Source organism: Accipiter gentilis, chromosome 20 (assembly GCF_929443795.1).
Source record: "Accipiter gentilis chromosome 20, bAccGen1.1, whole genome shotgun sequence".
NCBI lineage: Eukaryota > Metazoa > Chordata > Aves > Accipitriformes > Accipitridae > Astur > Astur gentilis.
Window position 1 is genome coordinate 13,404,457 of NC_064899.1, and position 17,324 is coordinate 13,421,780.

At 38.8% G+C, this 17,324-nt stretch overlaps 1 protein-coding gene across 1 annotated transcript in view; it reads left to right on the top strand.

Annotated features, from left to right (window-relative positions):
- The window catches only part of GMDS (GDP-mannose 4,6-dehydratase), a 428,755-nt gene that overhangs the window by 73,555 nt on the left and 337,876 nt on the right, over window positions 1-17,324 (top strand). Inside the window, exon 4 of the mRNA XM_049823990.1 lies at window positions 4,516-4,625. Coding sequence (XP_049679947.1) covers window positions 4,516-4,625 — 110 coding nt within the window. The remainder of the gene's footprint in view (window positions 1-4,515; window positions 4,626-17,324) is intronic.

Consider the following 17,324-nt stretch of genomic DNA (forward strand, 5'->3'; position numbering starts at 1 on the left):
TTAAGTTTGGTTTTTAGTCTGTGGTGTGTGTTTGGTGGAGAAAGGTCCCCGGGAGTAGCAAGGGAATCCCAGTTTCCTCTGCCTAAATGTTATTAACAAGTAATTATTTTTTAAGCTGTGCTTGACATAAGGTTGGTTATTTAAAGCAAAAAAAAAAAAAAAAACCAAACAAAAATCATTGATATCTAAGCTTCTCTTTTCTCTGTGTTAGCTAGCTGCTCTATCTCAGAAAGAAAAGTGACAATTTTTCTCTGATAAAAATGTGACATAAAGTATAGATATTCTTGTGTGTGTGAGTTACCAAGAGGGGCCAGGAAGGCAATTTCTGCTGTGTAGAAATGCTGACACAGTTCACACATAGCTAGGCAGCAGCAATTAGGAAATGGCTGGGCCTGCAAAAAGCTACGAGAGGTTGAAAACGCTGAGATATCAGAATAGTAAAATGGGTTTTTTAGAGGCAGTTTTCTTAAGCACTCCACTTCTGTTTCCTCATGAGCTTCTTAGTGCCTGATGGAGGTGAAGGTTTGGGGACAGCCTGTATGACAGCATGAATAAGACATGATCAATTCTTACTGATGACAGGAAGAATGAATCTTTGGACCTTCTGAATTTCTACACCCAAGGAAACGATTACCTGTTTTTCCTGAAGGAAAGGCATTGCTCTTGGAAATTCGCTGACAATTTTCTGTATTCTCTGTTACCGTTGATAATTTGGAAAGCTGAAATTATCACCGTTAGTGTACACTTTGCAAAAACTGTTTGAGTATTTTACCTTAAAGAAGGTTAACTAGTCACTTAATGAGAAGCTCAAATGATGGATGGCTCCAGTTCAGCAAAGGGATTGAGCATTTTAACAAGCATATAGTTCTCTATGCTGTGCATATTTTGTAGAGTTGTGCAGACTGATACTGTCCTAAATAGTCCAATTTAAGGTATTGTTAACACTAAATATCTCCATGCTGTAAATAAATCTCATGTCTTTTGAAGTCTGCTTCCCACCATGGTTAAACAGAGCCTGTTTTTATCAAATTGTAATATATAATGCAACTTTTAGATTTCACTTGATCTTTGCTTGTAATTTTTAAAAAATATTTAATTTCTGACATGACTTCAGTGGCATTTGCTGTGAATAGTTGCTATTTACTGTACATTGCTCCTTAAAATATCTGACAAAGAAGGATAAAATTGAATAAAATATCTTCATGAAGAATACTGAAACCTGTGCTTCCGTCAAGGACAATGTAAGAACTCTTTCCTATGACTTACATTCATGGCTCACAAGGTAAAATCAAGCAAAAAAAAAAATCAAATGGTAACCTGTGCATTGTGAGGACCACCTTGTGAATATGAAAAATGATTTTGAGAAGACAATGTAGATTGTGATAAATATGTATATGCGCATTTAAGGAAAGGGATGGAAGAAAGGAAAAAGAAAGCAGACCTTAAGTGTTTTTCCCCACTTATCTTATTTTCCTTTAACTGAGGAATGCAGCCATATGAATGGGAGGAGGAGGAGGAATTGGACTTGGAATCTCAGGAAAGGCTGCTCCATGGAAACTGTTTGGAAACAATGGGTTTCCAGGCAGTACTGGAGGAAGCAAAGAAGCAATAGTTGTTGATGTGAGCAAACCCTAATTTTGTCTTTGCCCAATGTGTTCTTCCCATGAGTAATTGATTACATGTTGCAAGATGATGATCTTCATAGACAGTGAACCTCTTTATACAAAAAAAATTAGGGAGAACAAGAAGGAAAACAAGGTGTTTCCTGAAGTGAGCCCTCCAGCTGTTGCTTGCTAAGGAGATTTTTAGATTGGATAATACTACCAAACCCCACAGGTTTTGGCACTTGATCTGTGTTTATAAATCTTTGCACCAAATAAACCTCATTGCTAGTAACTCTTTCCACTTAGCCTATTAATCCTGAAAGACCTCTTTTTCATGGGTCAGAAAATGAACAAAGCCTCATGCTCTGCTCCCCTTCAAAAACCAAACAAACAAAACCCCCAAATAACAAAAAAACCCAAACATTTGGACAAGAGGCTTTGAAGACTTGATGGTAGACCAAAATGGGCATTCCCCTTCGAGAGCTTTAAATCTAAGGTAGTGGTGGGAGGGTATCTCTGGTGCTTGGCTCAGCCCAGCTGGCAGCCCACCTTCCCCTGGGAAGCTCTGAGACTGCTCTCCGGCCTGGGGATGGTGGCAGAACTGGATGTCTTTGGTGTAGGAAGAGGGAGCCTGGCTGTGGCACCTCTCTCCTGCGGAGCTGCTGCTTAGGCTGGGAAGGAACCGGTTGTTCTTTCACACCCTCAGGCTCCTACAGAGCTGCTGCTGCTCCCTGGGCCTCCTCTTGTAAGAGTGTCCTCTGCTCCATCCTCTCCGAAAAGCTGGTTCACCTGGCAGGGAGATTTTATTTAACTTCCAGCCAAGGTAAGCAGAGGAAGAAGAGGGCTGCCTGGTGCCTAGGGGAAGCTTTCCTTTAGTGCATTTGGGTTCTTCCCTGCTCCCATCAGTCCACAGAGTCGTCCTGAAAAACGTGGTAATTGCCATCAGAGAAATTGGTTAGGTGGTGCTTGCTCTTGGTCTCTATTCAGTGTTGCAAGAAAAATGTCGCAGTTGTTCAGGTGGTCTGGGCACCGACTGTTGTGAGGATTGCAGGTGAACACTGATATCCAGATAGTTCTATCCTATAACCATTTGGGATCTTGTGCATGCTCTGGCCCACAGGCAGAACTGGTTTCATGTATTGAATTTCATTAGGGAAGCAGAACAGTTGCATTCCGTCCAAGTGGAAATGTGGTGGTGGTCCAGCACAGCCTATATAGAACTGGTGGCAGGAATGAAGGCAGCCCACACCACGAATAATTGATGTCTGTGCAGAAGAAGGGTCACAACCTGCTTGCCAGCCCTCATATTTAATGACAGCTATCTCTTCCTTGAACCAAAAAAAGTTGCATTACCGTTCCCTTACCTCTTAGCTGTAGCTTCAACTGGGTCTTGAAGTCTCTTCAGAACCGTCCTTCTCAAGCAATGTGGATGTAAAAGCAGATTTCAAGAATATACTGTGATCTGCTGGGCGGTTTCACTTCATCAACCTGAAAAGCCTCAAGTACCTGTTAAATAGGAATGTGCAAAGCTGAACACCTGAGAACTGCATAATTTGATTACTTCTTTGCTACCTTAAACTGTTAAACAAACAAACCATAACCTCCCCAAACCAGCTTAAATAAAACCAAAATTCACATATTTCTACAGCTTTTAAAAAAATGTACTGCGGATTCATATGGTAGTCTCTTGTAATAAACTTTGTATTTCTTGGTTTCAGGATTAAAAAAAAAAGGAAAAAAAAAAAAATCACAATTATATCCGTAGATGATATAGCCCCCAAAAAGTGGTGGCTGGCTGTTATCAAATAGGAAGACTGTTAAACTGTAGTGAAATAAGAATTTCTTCTTTTTCCTGAAGATAGGGCAATATAAACAGAAATTTATTAAGGTCAAAAACATCAAATGAAAATCTGTATAAATATGACAAGTAAATGTAAACAGCCAATTTATCAATAGTTATAACAAGATTTTTCTTTTTGTTGAATAGATACGTGAATAGCAGTGTGGTGGTTTTATCTTTTTAAAGTAAGAGAAAAATGAGACCTGTTTCATCAGAATGAAGTTCACCTTTGGAATAATTTCTTGACAGGTCAGGGTCTGAAACCAAGGACAGGTTGATAAGACATTGCAGCCTGCACTTTTAATTTTGACAGGAGTTGGTCTCATGCTCTTACCCACTTTTTCACACACAAATTAGAAAGTAACTCAGTCAGGAAAGGGTAACAACAGCTGTGTGACTGACATATCTAACCACATTTGAGACTTTGGCGTGTAATATCATGACGCATGTTTTATTGATAGTTACAATGTTCTCTGAAATTCCAGAGTGTATCTATATTTTTTTAAATGGAAAAATAATAGTAATAAATGCAGTGGGTTGTACTGTAATGTTACCTAAATGTTCATCTTGTACAGGTACCTTAGACATTTTTGTTGTGTTGTGAAATTATATTTGCAATGAGGAACTTAAACATGTGCAACGTTTTGGGAAGGAGGAGAATGCTATTTATGTATGCTTAAGTTATTAAAAACATTTGTGAGTGAAAGACTGGAAGCCTAAACTAAAATAATGTGCTTTTTTTGTGGCTGAAATTCTGTGTATGACATTGATCTAGTTTATACAACCTGGGTTAATGAAGTGTAAACTATTAAACAAATGCTATAAATGTTGCTAGGTAAATCAGATTATTGAAAAGAGAATCTGAAACGGTGTTCATTACTCCTGCAGGGAATTATATTTTGTGCTTAAAGCAGGGAAAAAACTGAAGCAAACCCTTGTTCAGTCGGTGATCTCTTAACTTTTTCCAATAAATGTTTACTTGGATTTTAAACCTGGAATAGGATTTGGACCAAGAATGCCATATTGTTCTGGGGCTAAAGTGTATTAACTCTGTGTTCTTAAACTCTGAAGACATGAAGCTGCACTATGGTGATCTCACGGACAGCACCTGCCTGGTGAAGATCATTAATGAAGTCAAACCCACTGAGATATACAACCTGGGAGCTCAGAGCCATGTCAAGGTGAGTAGCTTCTAGCACTGAGAATTGTGACTGTGCGTTGGTGGTGGTATACTGCTTTGATTCATTTAGGCTGCAGCATTTCTAGCTGTTCTAACAACTGCTGACTTTGACAGGTAAACGCTGCCTTCAGTCAAGATAGTTGTGCCGTGGTGCTGAATTACTGCATGAGTCTTGCTACTGAATATGTATGAAGATGTCAGATTAAGTGAGGTTAAGTTGTCATTATCAACAAAATCCACAGGTTTAAAAATCTGATTTTTCTACCACAAGAAACAACTTCTGCTGTAGAGTTTGCTGCTGATCAGTCCTAGCGAAGTGATGCAGCACTGTTAGGCCAAACGGCGCTTAGAACCACATTATTCTGTTTGCATTAAAATCAATATGTGTATCTGAGTGCGTCACTTCTAGAAAGGCTTCGCCTATACCAGTTTTCATGCAGGTGGTATTCTTTGAAAGATTGACCTACAAATAGAGAAAACAGCTTTGCTACTACTTGCACTATTATAACATTTCTGGGGTTTTTGGTTGGAAAAATCAAATTACAGAAACTGAAACAAAAAGGACTTGTTGAAGATGAGTAACTTGACCCTGGCAAGTAGTGCTGCGTCGCAAGGAAAGGGGTGAATGTCTTCACCAGAGACCTGAACAGCTCTTACCATTAAACTTTGGCTATGTAATCTTACTGGTTTTGCCTGTGTACATCATGTTTGGGGAAGGAGGGAAGAGAACTTCTAATCTTAGCTTGCTTCACGTTCTGGTGACTTTGAACCAGTGACGTCTTCAGTATTTTTTGGTGGTGTTTGTGTTGGCTTGTGTTTATGCAGAATGAAGTTTTCTATCACTCTCACTTCCAGTTAGTCTATGCGAGCCATGCTGAAATGAAGGAAAATAAAATAATAGGAAGTTGGTCTGGTTTCCTGTAGGAAACCAATGAAGATGAAATTGGTTCTTGGAATGAACCCACAGTAGTCTGGGAAATACTGTCAGAGAAGACGTTTTTCTGAATCATAAATAGTGAGGACTATGACTCATAAAGTAGGTCACTGAGAGGCTGATCTGATCTTGTACATGGGAGAAAGTGAGAGAAGACTGAAACTTGCTCCTTATTAAAAACAGTAAACTTAACAGAATGATATCATCAGTAGGAACAAATTAACCAGTGTGCATTCCTGTCTGTTTTGGTGAGAAATGGGGATTAGCTCTCAGCACTGTAGCTTCTCCTTTGGATGTTCAGAAAACAGTAGCACATTCACTTCATAGTTACTAAGTAAACAGTTTAGCTTCGTTTTCTCTATCCAGTCTTTATATGTCCTGCTGCTTTGGCCGTCGGTGCTTTGGGAAGCCGGTGTGCTGACTGTGATTTGTTTTCATTTAATTAGGTTTCATGGGAGTGATCGTTCACAGTATGTTGATTCTAACTAATAATCTATTATTGTGTATAGGTAAGATGCAGATGGCTTAATCTAAATTCTGTTATATCCATAATTCTGTACTCATATCCCTCTGTTGAATGTCTTGAAAATCAATTCTCCAAATGCTAGGCTGGCTAAAATGAGATAAGTATCTCTTCTTGCACAGTGTTTAAGTTGATGCAAATTCATATCTATGTGTATGCAACTTTTTTTCTGAAGGACAAGTGACCTCATCAGTATTTGACTGTGCTGTAAGATTTTTTTTGTTTTGAATTGTATTAAACTGATGAAGCTGGCAAATATTTTTCTACAAATTTCTGAAGCAAAAAGGCAAAAAAGCAAGAGAACTTTGCTTTCAGCACTTGAAACTTGTTGCACTGAGCAGTTAAACATAGGACTGAAGAAATGGCTCTGGTTTTATGGCTGTTGCTATCCTTGTAGTCACATATTAAACAGCGTAGTCCAATTTAGCTGTAGTGCAGATAGCCCCAATTGTTCAGTTTACTTCTTTAAATTGTCTTGGGTAGTAGAAGGTTATTTTGCCTACCTGCTGTAGGCATTTGTTGCCAGAAATTTTATAGCAAATGTGTTGTATGAGATACGAAAGTAATGGGTTGACTTTTCAGTGACAGCTGTTCCTTACATATGCAACATGGGCATATTATTGAAGAGTAAAAACTTACTTGTGTGTAACTACGTTTAAAAAAGCCAGTAAATGCTCAGGTGGTTTTTTACCTTGCAAGATGCTTATGGGTTTTTTTGTTCTTTAGTTTAGGGGATATTAAGGTTCTATTTAGTTTTAAGTCCTTGCAGATATATGGAAACTTGGAGTCACACAGGAATTAATTTTAAGAAGCAAACCCTACCACTGTTAGCTGAAAGGTGAAATGTAAAAATCAAGGGGCTTTTTGGCATATAACCCCTCACTTGAATAAGGTTCTCTTTCAACTTGTATATTGAATGCAGCTTTATCTCTAGCTCCTCCATTTTTCCTTCTATGTTTTTGTGCTGTCCAAAGAGAAGGCACTCAGTCTTGGGAGGCCTTTAGTTTCCTCTTTCCCCGTGCTGGCAGAATTAAAGAATTTAATTTCTGATAATTTGGGGGTGTTTTTATCTACATCAAACACTGATCCCTAATTGCTGTGAACCAAACATGTTATGAACTACTAACCAATTTCAATCCCATGTCTGTCAATGTGACTATGTCTGTTTTCATGCTGCATGGAGGGTGAGAAGATGAAAAAAAAAAAAAAAAAAAATAGCCACAAGGTCTTCAGAGCCCAGGGAGGAAAATTCTAACTTATGTAAAAACCTGTGCCCACCTGTGTGTCTGCATCCTGAAGTTATAGCTTGCATGCTGGGTGGTGGGAAAATGGGATTGCTGCTGGGAGAGGAAACTTGAAGTATACAAGCAAAAGTTTACATTGTACAATTTTACAGAATCACAGAATGGTTGAAGGTTGGAAGGGACCTCTGGAGACTGTCTAGTCCAACCCCCTTACTCAAAGCAGAGTCAGCAAGAGCAGGCTGCAAAGGACCTTGTCCAGTCAAGTTTTAAGTAGGATGGAGACTCCAAAAACTCCTTGAGCAACCTGTTCCCTCACCTGTATAGTTCCATCACCCTCACAGTAAAAAACCAACACTCACCACCGCAACCCTTTTTGTATTATTGGGTGGCATTTCTTGTATTCCAGTTGGTGCCCATTGCCTTACCTCCCGTCACTGGATACCGACCGCTGAGACGAGTCTGTCTCGGTCATCTTTACCACCACCCATCAGGGATTTTTATACACATCAGTCAGATCCACCTCTGAGCCTTCTTCAGGCTAAACAAATCCAGCTGTCAGCCTCTCCTCCTATGACAGATGTTCCAATCCTTCAGCCCTTTGTGGCCCTTTGCAGGTCCATTATATCTGTACTGGGAGCCCAGAAGTCACAGTGGTCTTACCACTTAGTACTGTAGAGACAAAAGATCACTTCCCTTGACCTTCTGGTGACACTTATCCTAATGCAGCTGAAGATGCTGTTGGCCTTCTTTGCTGGCTTATGGTCAACTTGGTGTCCAGCAGGACCCCCAGGCCCTTTTCTGCCAAGCTTCTTCTCAGCTGGTCACTCCCAGTATGTACTGGTACACGGGGTCACTCCTTTGGAGTTGCAGGACTTTGCACTTCCATTTGTTGAACTTTGTGAAAATCCCTTCTGCCCATTTCTCCAGCCTGTCGAGGTCCCTCTGAAGGACAGTATACCCATCTGGCATTATCAACCACTCCTCCCAATTTGCTGTCACCTGCAGACTTGCTGAGAATGCGCTCTGTCCCATTGTCAAGGTCATTGCGTTCCCTTAGGGGGCACAATTAGTGACTGGACCCCAGCTGGACTTTGTGTCACTGATCACAACGCTAAACCCAGCAGTTCAGCCAGTTTTCAATCCACCTCACCGTCCACTTATCTAGCCTACTCTTCCTTCACTCACCAACCCAGTCATCTCATCGTAGAAGTCTATCAGGTTGGTCACGCATGTTTTCACCTTCGTAAATCTATGTCTGACTTCTCCCAATCACCTTTTTGTCCTTCGTACATTTGGAAATGATTTCCCAGATTAGTTGTCCCATCACATTCCCAGGGATCAAGGTGTAGCTGATCACCCTGTAGTTCTCTGCATTCTCCTGCTTGAAGATAGCAGTAACATCTCCTTTCTCCTAGATGTCAGGAATCTTCCCTAGTTGCCATGACCTTTCCAGAGTGGCTTTGCAATGGCATCAGCCAATTCCTTCAGCACTTGTGGATGCATCCCACCAGGTCTCATGGTGTGTGTCCAGTTTGTACAAATGTTCCCCTGATCATCTGCTACCACGGGTAGCATCTTACCATGGGTAAGTTTTCACTGCTCCAAACTTTCTCATGGGTCTCAGGGACCTATGATTTCTTAACGTCAGCCTTACTAGTGAAGAGGGTGTGGGATACCTCAGCCTTCTCGGTGTCCTTTGTCACCAGGTTGCCTGCCCTGTTCAGCAGCAGGCCCACATTTTCACTCATTGTCTTTTTGCTGCTGATAGACCTGTAGAAGCTCTTCTTGCTGCCCTTCATGTCCCTCACCACATTCAAATCCGGATGGATTTGGGTTTCCTACCTCTATACCTGCCTACTTGAATGGTTTCTTTGTATTCCTCCTGGGTTGCCTGTCCATACTTCCAACTCTTACCATTTCCTTTTTATGCTTGGGTCAGGAGCAGCTTATTCATCATGCAGGCCTCCCGCCACCTTTGCTTCATTTCATACTTGTCAGGATGGGCCATTCTTAAGCTTGCAGGAGGAGAACTCTGAATATCAGCCAGCTCTTGTAGACATGTCTTTTCTCCAGGGCTGTATCCCATGGCACTCTACCAAACAGGACCCTGAACAGGCAAAGTCTGCTCTCTTGAAGTCCAGGGTTGTGATTCTGCTTTTTTGTCTTGCTCACTTCTCTCAGGATCCTGAACTCTACCATCTCATGATCGCTGTTGCTATGGCTGCCCTGACCAGTTCTTCCTTGACTGTAAGAACTGGATGTTCATAACATTTTCCCCGTTATGAGCTGTTAAATCATCTATGAGAAGGTCTGTGTAGCATAGGATGGTGTTACTCTGAGGCGGTCTCATATGAAGAAGGTACTTCCACTGCATGTATCCAGTAAGTACTTAGCTGTGAGGAAAGTCAAGGCACAAGCTTAGATAACTTAGCCCAGAACTAAGTCAGGACTGAGAACTGAAGTCTCCTGATTGTTGAATTCTGGGACCCTTCCAGGGCCTGTCCCTGTGTGATTCAATAGCCAGGTTGGGGAACGTGCCTTCCTTACAGAAGAGGTCTCTATTAGGTTCCTTATCTGAAAACCCTTTGATTTGGTTTGGCTTAGCTTTAACCATCTCAGCAACACTGAAGTAAAGTAGCTTATAGTGATTGCTGCCATTGCCTGTCTGGTAGATTAGTTATGAAAATAGTTCTTCTGTGCTGGAGATGTGTTTTGGTATTGTAGTCCATGTGTTAAACAGGAGTGTTCCCCTCTAGTTTGTAGGGTGGATCTTTTTAATCACACATAAATACCAATCAGTAATCTTAACAATGCTACTTAAGTGCTTATTTGCAAACCGTGTACTTACCCAGTTTGGTTCCAATCCTGCAATGCTTCCTCATGGCGGAAGCTGTTTTTTTTTAATTTGATACAATCTTGCCTATATGAAACTGCAGGGTAAATAATTCAAGGAATTAATTGTAAAGCTTTTCTGCTGTTGCATTAGTAACAAGGCTTAGAATTGTGTGTTACAGCTTGCATAATAAATTTTTTATGTACTGTACCTCGTGGTTCTTATCATTCAGTATATGTTGTTGTGCTGTTATATTATTGCATAGGTTTTAAACTTATGAATGTTGCAGAAGCTCACAGCTTCTGAGAAAATGAATGGATTTTTTTATGTGTTGCATAAAACAAGCAGTTTGGCTGTTCAGTGTAACAATATCTAGTCTAGTTAATCGTAAAGAATGTTAGCAGCACTGTTGTAGACATGTGGTAAGACTCTTTCATATGCAAAAATAAGCCTAACAGACCTTAATTTTATGGAGTTAGAGAATTTTATAGTTATGCTTTATAGAATATTTTATTGTCTCAAGATGATATCAAATTACTTCTAATTTAGCACGTATGGCCGTTCATTTTATTAGCCAAAAAGTGAGTTTCCAAACCTGATTTGTGCTATGATAGGACTATAAGTATAGAACCTACTGCCCTGGGGTACCTCTGATTAGCGTAGGATCCCTGCACAGGCCTGTGGTACCATGTTCTGTGGTGTGCTTGGGTACATATCCATCTCCTGTCATCTGTTTACTGGTGGTGGCAGCTCGTTACACCAGCCTCACGAACACAACCTCGCTAGAAAATTGCTCTGTAAACCAGCCAGTTCGGTATTTGCCCAGTGCTTTACATGGTGGGGTCTTGGTCCTTAGGCAGGGCAATTAGGGTCTCTGCCATAAATACAATGGAATAAAAATTAGCTGGGCTACCTTCTGTCCTGCAGAATGCTTTACTGCTTTTGCTCGTGCTGGTATCATCCAGGGTATAATCCTGTAAGGTGCTGAACAGTCTTAATGTAGCCGAGCACACCCTTTAGCTGTAGGAGTTGCTCAAATGCTTTCCTGGGTTTTTTGCGGGATGCTGTGTGTCCTTGTGGGATGGAGCGCACCAGAGGGCAGAATAAGCCTCTCAAGTGTTTCTTTGAAATGCTTATATGTGGTGTTCTGCTGTGTGTAGCTTAAACTCTTTAAGTAATCAAATTCCTTTCAAGCAATCAGGTTTTCAGTAGTTTTATACTTGAATTCTTCTGGGCAACTTTTTTAATATAATACTTGTAGTATCTGTTCAAACAGATTTTGTGTGTGGCCTAGAAAGAAAGGTAATTCTAGTAATAACTAGCAACTGGAATTTTGTATGTCTCTTCACTTGGTCTACTAAATATATATGGCAACTTTTCACAATCTTTGTAATTGCAGCTTGTCTTGTCAGACGAAATAGATTTAAAACCAAGTGTTACTAAGGTACTTAGTGCAACTATTAATTTTATTAAACAGATTAATGGTTAAATGTGTGTACTATGGCTGCAAATGTTATGAATACATGAAAAGAACAATGGAATAACGCACTCAGTGGTACTAGTATGTATTAGCAAATACAAGCATTAACAAACCAAGCACTATTTATGTCAATGCCAATGAGAAAATGAAGGTATTATGTTTATGGGTATGTTTTAATACCACAGAAGACCTCTTGTGACTTCTGCTGCAGGCTGGTATTGCCTCTGTGCCCTTCCTATTCCATCTCTCTCATTCTCCTTACCTGTCCCCTCCCTCCCTAAACAAATCCCCTGCTTCTCTTCCTATCCTTGCTCTGAGGTAGGGTATTTTATCCCCCTCTATAGAAAAATATACAAGAGTTCATATGCTTTTTGGATCACAGTGACCTTATTTATAGTTTGTGTGAATAACTTGCTGCGTTTTTGCTTTTTTTTATCTTTCATTTTGTTGTTTTTTCTTATGGATCGTTTCCAGGGTAGATGCTGAAGCACATTACTACCAATATGTTACTTAAGTGTATTGGGAAAGCAAGCATGTAAAAAAAAAAAAAAAAGTATTTGAGTACTTAATCAGGGATGTGAAAAGGACCAGACTGAGCCCTGAAACAGGACTTTTCCATATGGCTTGGTAATTAAAGAACAGAATGTACGCTGTCATGGATCTGTAGCTGAAGATTATAGGTTTCTTTGGAGTTTTTTTGCAGCTTCAGTGCGTGTCTCTTGCATGATGTTTTACAAATGCAAGTTAGGGACTTTTTTTTAGCCGCTGTTCCTGTGTTGTGCAGTTGCATACAAAGCACGCTGAACACTGTGATGAATGAAGTGGTGTTTATCTTTGTGACCCTGATGACGGATAAAGTACCACCTCCTTCGTCTCATGCTTTGTGTGTGGTTTCTGCTTTGAGGGTCCGTAATATGACTTCCTAACTGACTTCTGAATTTTAGATCTGGTGTAGTGAAGGGGGATGGCTGCCGAATCCCTGCTCATTCAGCGCCATGGCCCCAGTTAGGTGTGGATAGCTGTTGAAACCCAGCCCTCAGTTAGCTCTGTTGCTACGTAATTAAATACAAATTTTAGAAAAATTGCTTTAAAGCAAACTTTAGATCTGGCCTCTTGTTTGAAGTTATAAATGGAAGAAGGCTGTTAAATTGGATTCCCTTTTTACAGAAGAGTCATTTATTATATAATTCTATTTTTATTTTCAATAACCCAATCTCTGCTGTAATTATAGCTATTTTTAAGTGCAAAAGTAATTGCTGAAGTGATTTCTGCATCTGGGCGTGAGTGGGGAGGAGTGATCAAAAACTTCCCTGATAGTTTTCTTCTAACAGCTGCTGCAGGGGAAAAGAAAGCTGGGGGAAAGGGAAGGCAAAACCAGTTGCGGCATTTGCAGCGTTGTATTTCTTGTGTCAAATAGATGGCAGCAGAGCGTTGTACACAATGGAGCAGCTCCATCCTGTAATGGGAATGAGAAGGGAATGACACTTCAAGCTGACTTGTATCAGCTGCAGCCTTGAACAACTTGTCGTTAGGCATTAAATAGGAAAGAAAGCTACTATTGATAATGCGGGCGCGTAGAGGATGAAGAAGGGTATGAGATGCTATAAAGTACTGAATTTCTGGAATAGTCCCAGGTGGCAAAACTTAATCTTTTAAGGTATGTCATCCACTCATGCAACATGATTGAAATCAGCTAACATAATATGCATGTCAAAATAAAGAGGCAGAAAGAAAAAGAAAGTATTCACAAGTTGCAACTGAAAGTGATATACAGCTGCCTTGGGGTACTGTAGGAGTTGGCCAGAATGCCTATTTTTTAGTTAAGCGAGTTAGAGAAAGGAAATGTCAGTCCTCAGTCAGGCAAGCATTCTTTGGTAAGATTTGCTCAAATGTCAGCATTTTTAGAAAAAGAGCTGCAGTCTGTTCTGCTCTGATCCCCAAAATTAGATTTGCTATTAAAATGAGTCAAGCTGCAGATCTGTCTCTAGAAGTATTTGATTAATAAAAGTAGTACAGTGTTTGACTTAGTATTTATTAAGTATAAAATTAATGGCTGCAAAATAGCTGCAGTCACCTAGGCATTAACATATTTTGTTGTATGCTCATCTGCATCTAAAATTTTGTAATAGGACAATCCCAAAATAAAAGGTGGAATTGAAGGCTTTGATGTCAATGATTGCTCAAGCCCTCAGATTTTAAGATACCATAGTAGGTTAGAAAAGAATTTGAGAAATTATTATTATAATGTGACTAGAGTAGTCTAGAAATTGTGTCAAGGCTGGAAAAGTCAATATGGGGTGTTATCTTAAAGTTACAAAACATTTTATTTCTGTTACAGCTCTGAGTGCAACCATCCTGTCTGAGCATTAGCTTTACCGTTTACATTTCTGATGGACCTCATTATGGTTTTACTTTCTGTAAACAAATGCTTTTAACTCAGTTTGCTGAAAAATTGTTATAACAACTTGGTGATACCTGGCAGGTTTCTATTTTGATAACAACTTGTTTCACATATGATGATTCTTTTTTCTCAAATTTGATATTTTAGCCATCCATCCACCCCCTTCAGCAGGCTAGTAATAAAACCAAACCACCGTATAATTTATTTCTTACAGATCTAAAGAAAAACATATCTGATTCACTTTGAAGTATTGTAACTCATGCTAGCTGCTACAGTTTACTGAGATCAGAGAGTAACGCAGGTCTACGGGAATGTAGGTGATTTTCAGTATTGATCATCATACGCTATAGAAAGTGCTAATATTATAGATCTGACTTCTGGAGCTTCTCATTACAGTTAAATTACTGTTCATGCAGCTGGATGAGTGGGTCTGCATGTGTTTTGGTTTTTTCATTTTATTTAATGTCTTAAAATGAAAGTGAAAATTTTAAGAAAAATGTTGATATAACAATTATATGCAATATCTGCTATTTGAATGCTGGTAAAGCACTGCTATTGAATGAAGGAAATGCATGTGATTTGTTGGATGAGTAATAATATGAAGCTATCTTAATCCATTTTTTCTCTTGCTAAGCCTGAAATTAATTTGTTATATCATGTTTTAAAATTTTAATTGTGCCTCAGAACATGCTTCCATGGAGACGTATTAAATTCTTGAAAGAAATATGGTGGGTTTTTATATTTTTAGAAACCATTTACTAAGTTGCTGTTCTAAACACTAGAAATGGAATCTATGAAAAATCTATGAATGCGCAATAATACATGCATTGCATTGATTGTTCAGATAAATAAAGTTGGCAGAACAAATGCTAACTCTTTAAAATAAGCAGTTCCAAAACTCTCTCTGTAATTCTTCTTGGGGCTAGCTACTACAGACTCCTATTTAAGCCAAACCTCACTGAAATAAATGTTTGCGAGGGGGTTGGTGGGGAGGGAGGGTTGTTGTTGTTTCTTGCCTCTTTTCCATTGAGGTAAGGATATTAGCTTGAATGACATCATTTAATTTTCTCAATTTTGAAATGGTATATTTGCATAACAAAGCAGTATTTCTTTTTTCCTCTAGGATTATTAGGACTGCTGGGGTGTATGTGTGTGTGCATGTTTCTAGTCGTCTTGCTGAGTAACGCTAGATTTGTTCTTTGTTCTGTGTAAGTTTGGCTTTGTGGTTTATGCAGCTTTAAAAATGTATGTGTATCCTCTCGACTTCCTTCAGCTGTGGAAGAAATGCTCTGTGCGTTTTAAAGCCACTTGGTATGTTTTACAGGCATTGCAAAACAAGAGAAATAAAATATTTTCTGTGGTAAAAATGGGTTTGCTTATTTTCTTAGAGCGTAAACCAGCATAGAGATAACTTAAAGCACACAAAACATTTCTGTCAAAGAACTGTTGCAGTGAGACGTGCACATTTAAGCGCACAGAACCCACGATTTAGAACGGCTGTGTGATCAGGAGTGACAGAGCACGTTTATATCAGCAGGGATTAATTCCACTGTTACAGTAGTCCATGGACACAAGTTTCTATTTTGCCTTGAACGTTTTAGAAATCAAAGATGAAACATAATTTTTTGAGTTCCAGAACTGCAATGAGATTATTTTTTTTGCTACTTCATAAGCGTCAATAAATTTTGTGGATGTTGGGAATAGACGTAGTTGTTCAATTTAGCCGTGTTGAAAAATATATCAATTAGGAAAAAATATAATTTGTCATTTTGGGATGTTTAGGATCACTTGATGTTGTGTTCATTTTTCTGTTTATAGCAATGATCTTGAGGGAATCTGTATAGAATATTGCGTCTTAACTTGAGTGTCTCCTGTGAATGAGATGACTGTTTACTTTGTAAACAGTGTACATCTGGTATTTATTGATAATCCATCTGAATTAAGAATCAGATTGGTTTAAATAGTGTTGCTGCAGTTTAATCTTATTGTGATGCTCCTGTATTATATTTTAGCAGGCAGAAAACAGTTGGTCAGGAAATTTCTCTGTTCTCTTCAGAGATAATGAAGAGCTGTAACTTAGGAACAACTGAGCATTCCCTGCTTGTATGAAACTCTTGGGTCTGGAGAGAGAGAACATCTTTATCAGTGTTTGTGCCCTAATATGCAACTTCTTTTGCAGAGAAGTTAGGTATGTTTTACATAACAGTAAATTGATTGTAAAAGCTTTTTAAAAAAAATTCAGTGCTGTCTGCCATTGCGTGAAGAACTCCTCAACTTCTATTAGTTTTTATCGCTCTGACTTTTTTTGAAATGGAGCTGTATTAAGCATCTTTGCAAATAGATTCGGACTCCAAAAGTATTGTTAGAGTAACAAGAGGAGCAGTCTGGTGGTTTATCTTCCTATACAGCTATCCGTACTAGCTTTCCTTTACCTTATTTTTTCATTAAGTATTTACTGAATATATTGGCCTGCATAATTGCATTGTGAATGCCTGAAATGCATTTTTCCTGTAACTATGTGATGCTGAGAAATAGCATTTTAATTTTAGCCAGACATTCTTGCATAATGTTGCTTCATGGTGATGCAATTTCACTGGCATAGCATCAGAACAAAGAATACAGCATCAAACAAGGATGTAAAAACAAATTAAAGGATGCTAGAAGTTTGAAGCATTGCTTTAAAGATTTTAATATGCTTAATATACTTGAAATTTTTTTAAAGCTTTGTGTGTGTTTGTGTAACAAGCTGTGAGTTCTGTAGAGCTTTTCTAATTTTATGTTGGTGTAATATTTTTCCTTTGATTCGTCTCTAAAACTCCACTGTGGCAAAGAACATCCTCCAGAAATGATGTATTTGAATTACAAGGCATATGCAACCTATGTATTTAGCTGGGCAGTAAAATTTAATTGCAAAGCTCTAAAAAAAATGCTTCTAAAAACATTGCATACATTCAGCACACCTGAGTCTATGGAGCTAGTAAAAGATTCAGTTAGTTTACTAAAGCCACATTATCTATAATGCCAATTACACTAAAAAAAAAAAGACAAAAAATTGCACTGAGTAGAGGATAATGTGAGATGCTAATTATTTATGATACTGATCTATTCTATACTGTAATCTCTTCCATGTATAAACTTTCATTATAGTAGCAATCCTTGCAAGTTTTTTTCTGAAATAGTATATAATTGTATAATATTCTATAATTCTTCAGATTTTGAAAGGTACATCTTAATTGAAACAATATGGTATGTAAATAGCTGATAAATGAGAATTCTTTTCAAACC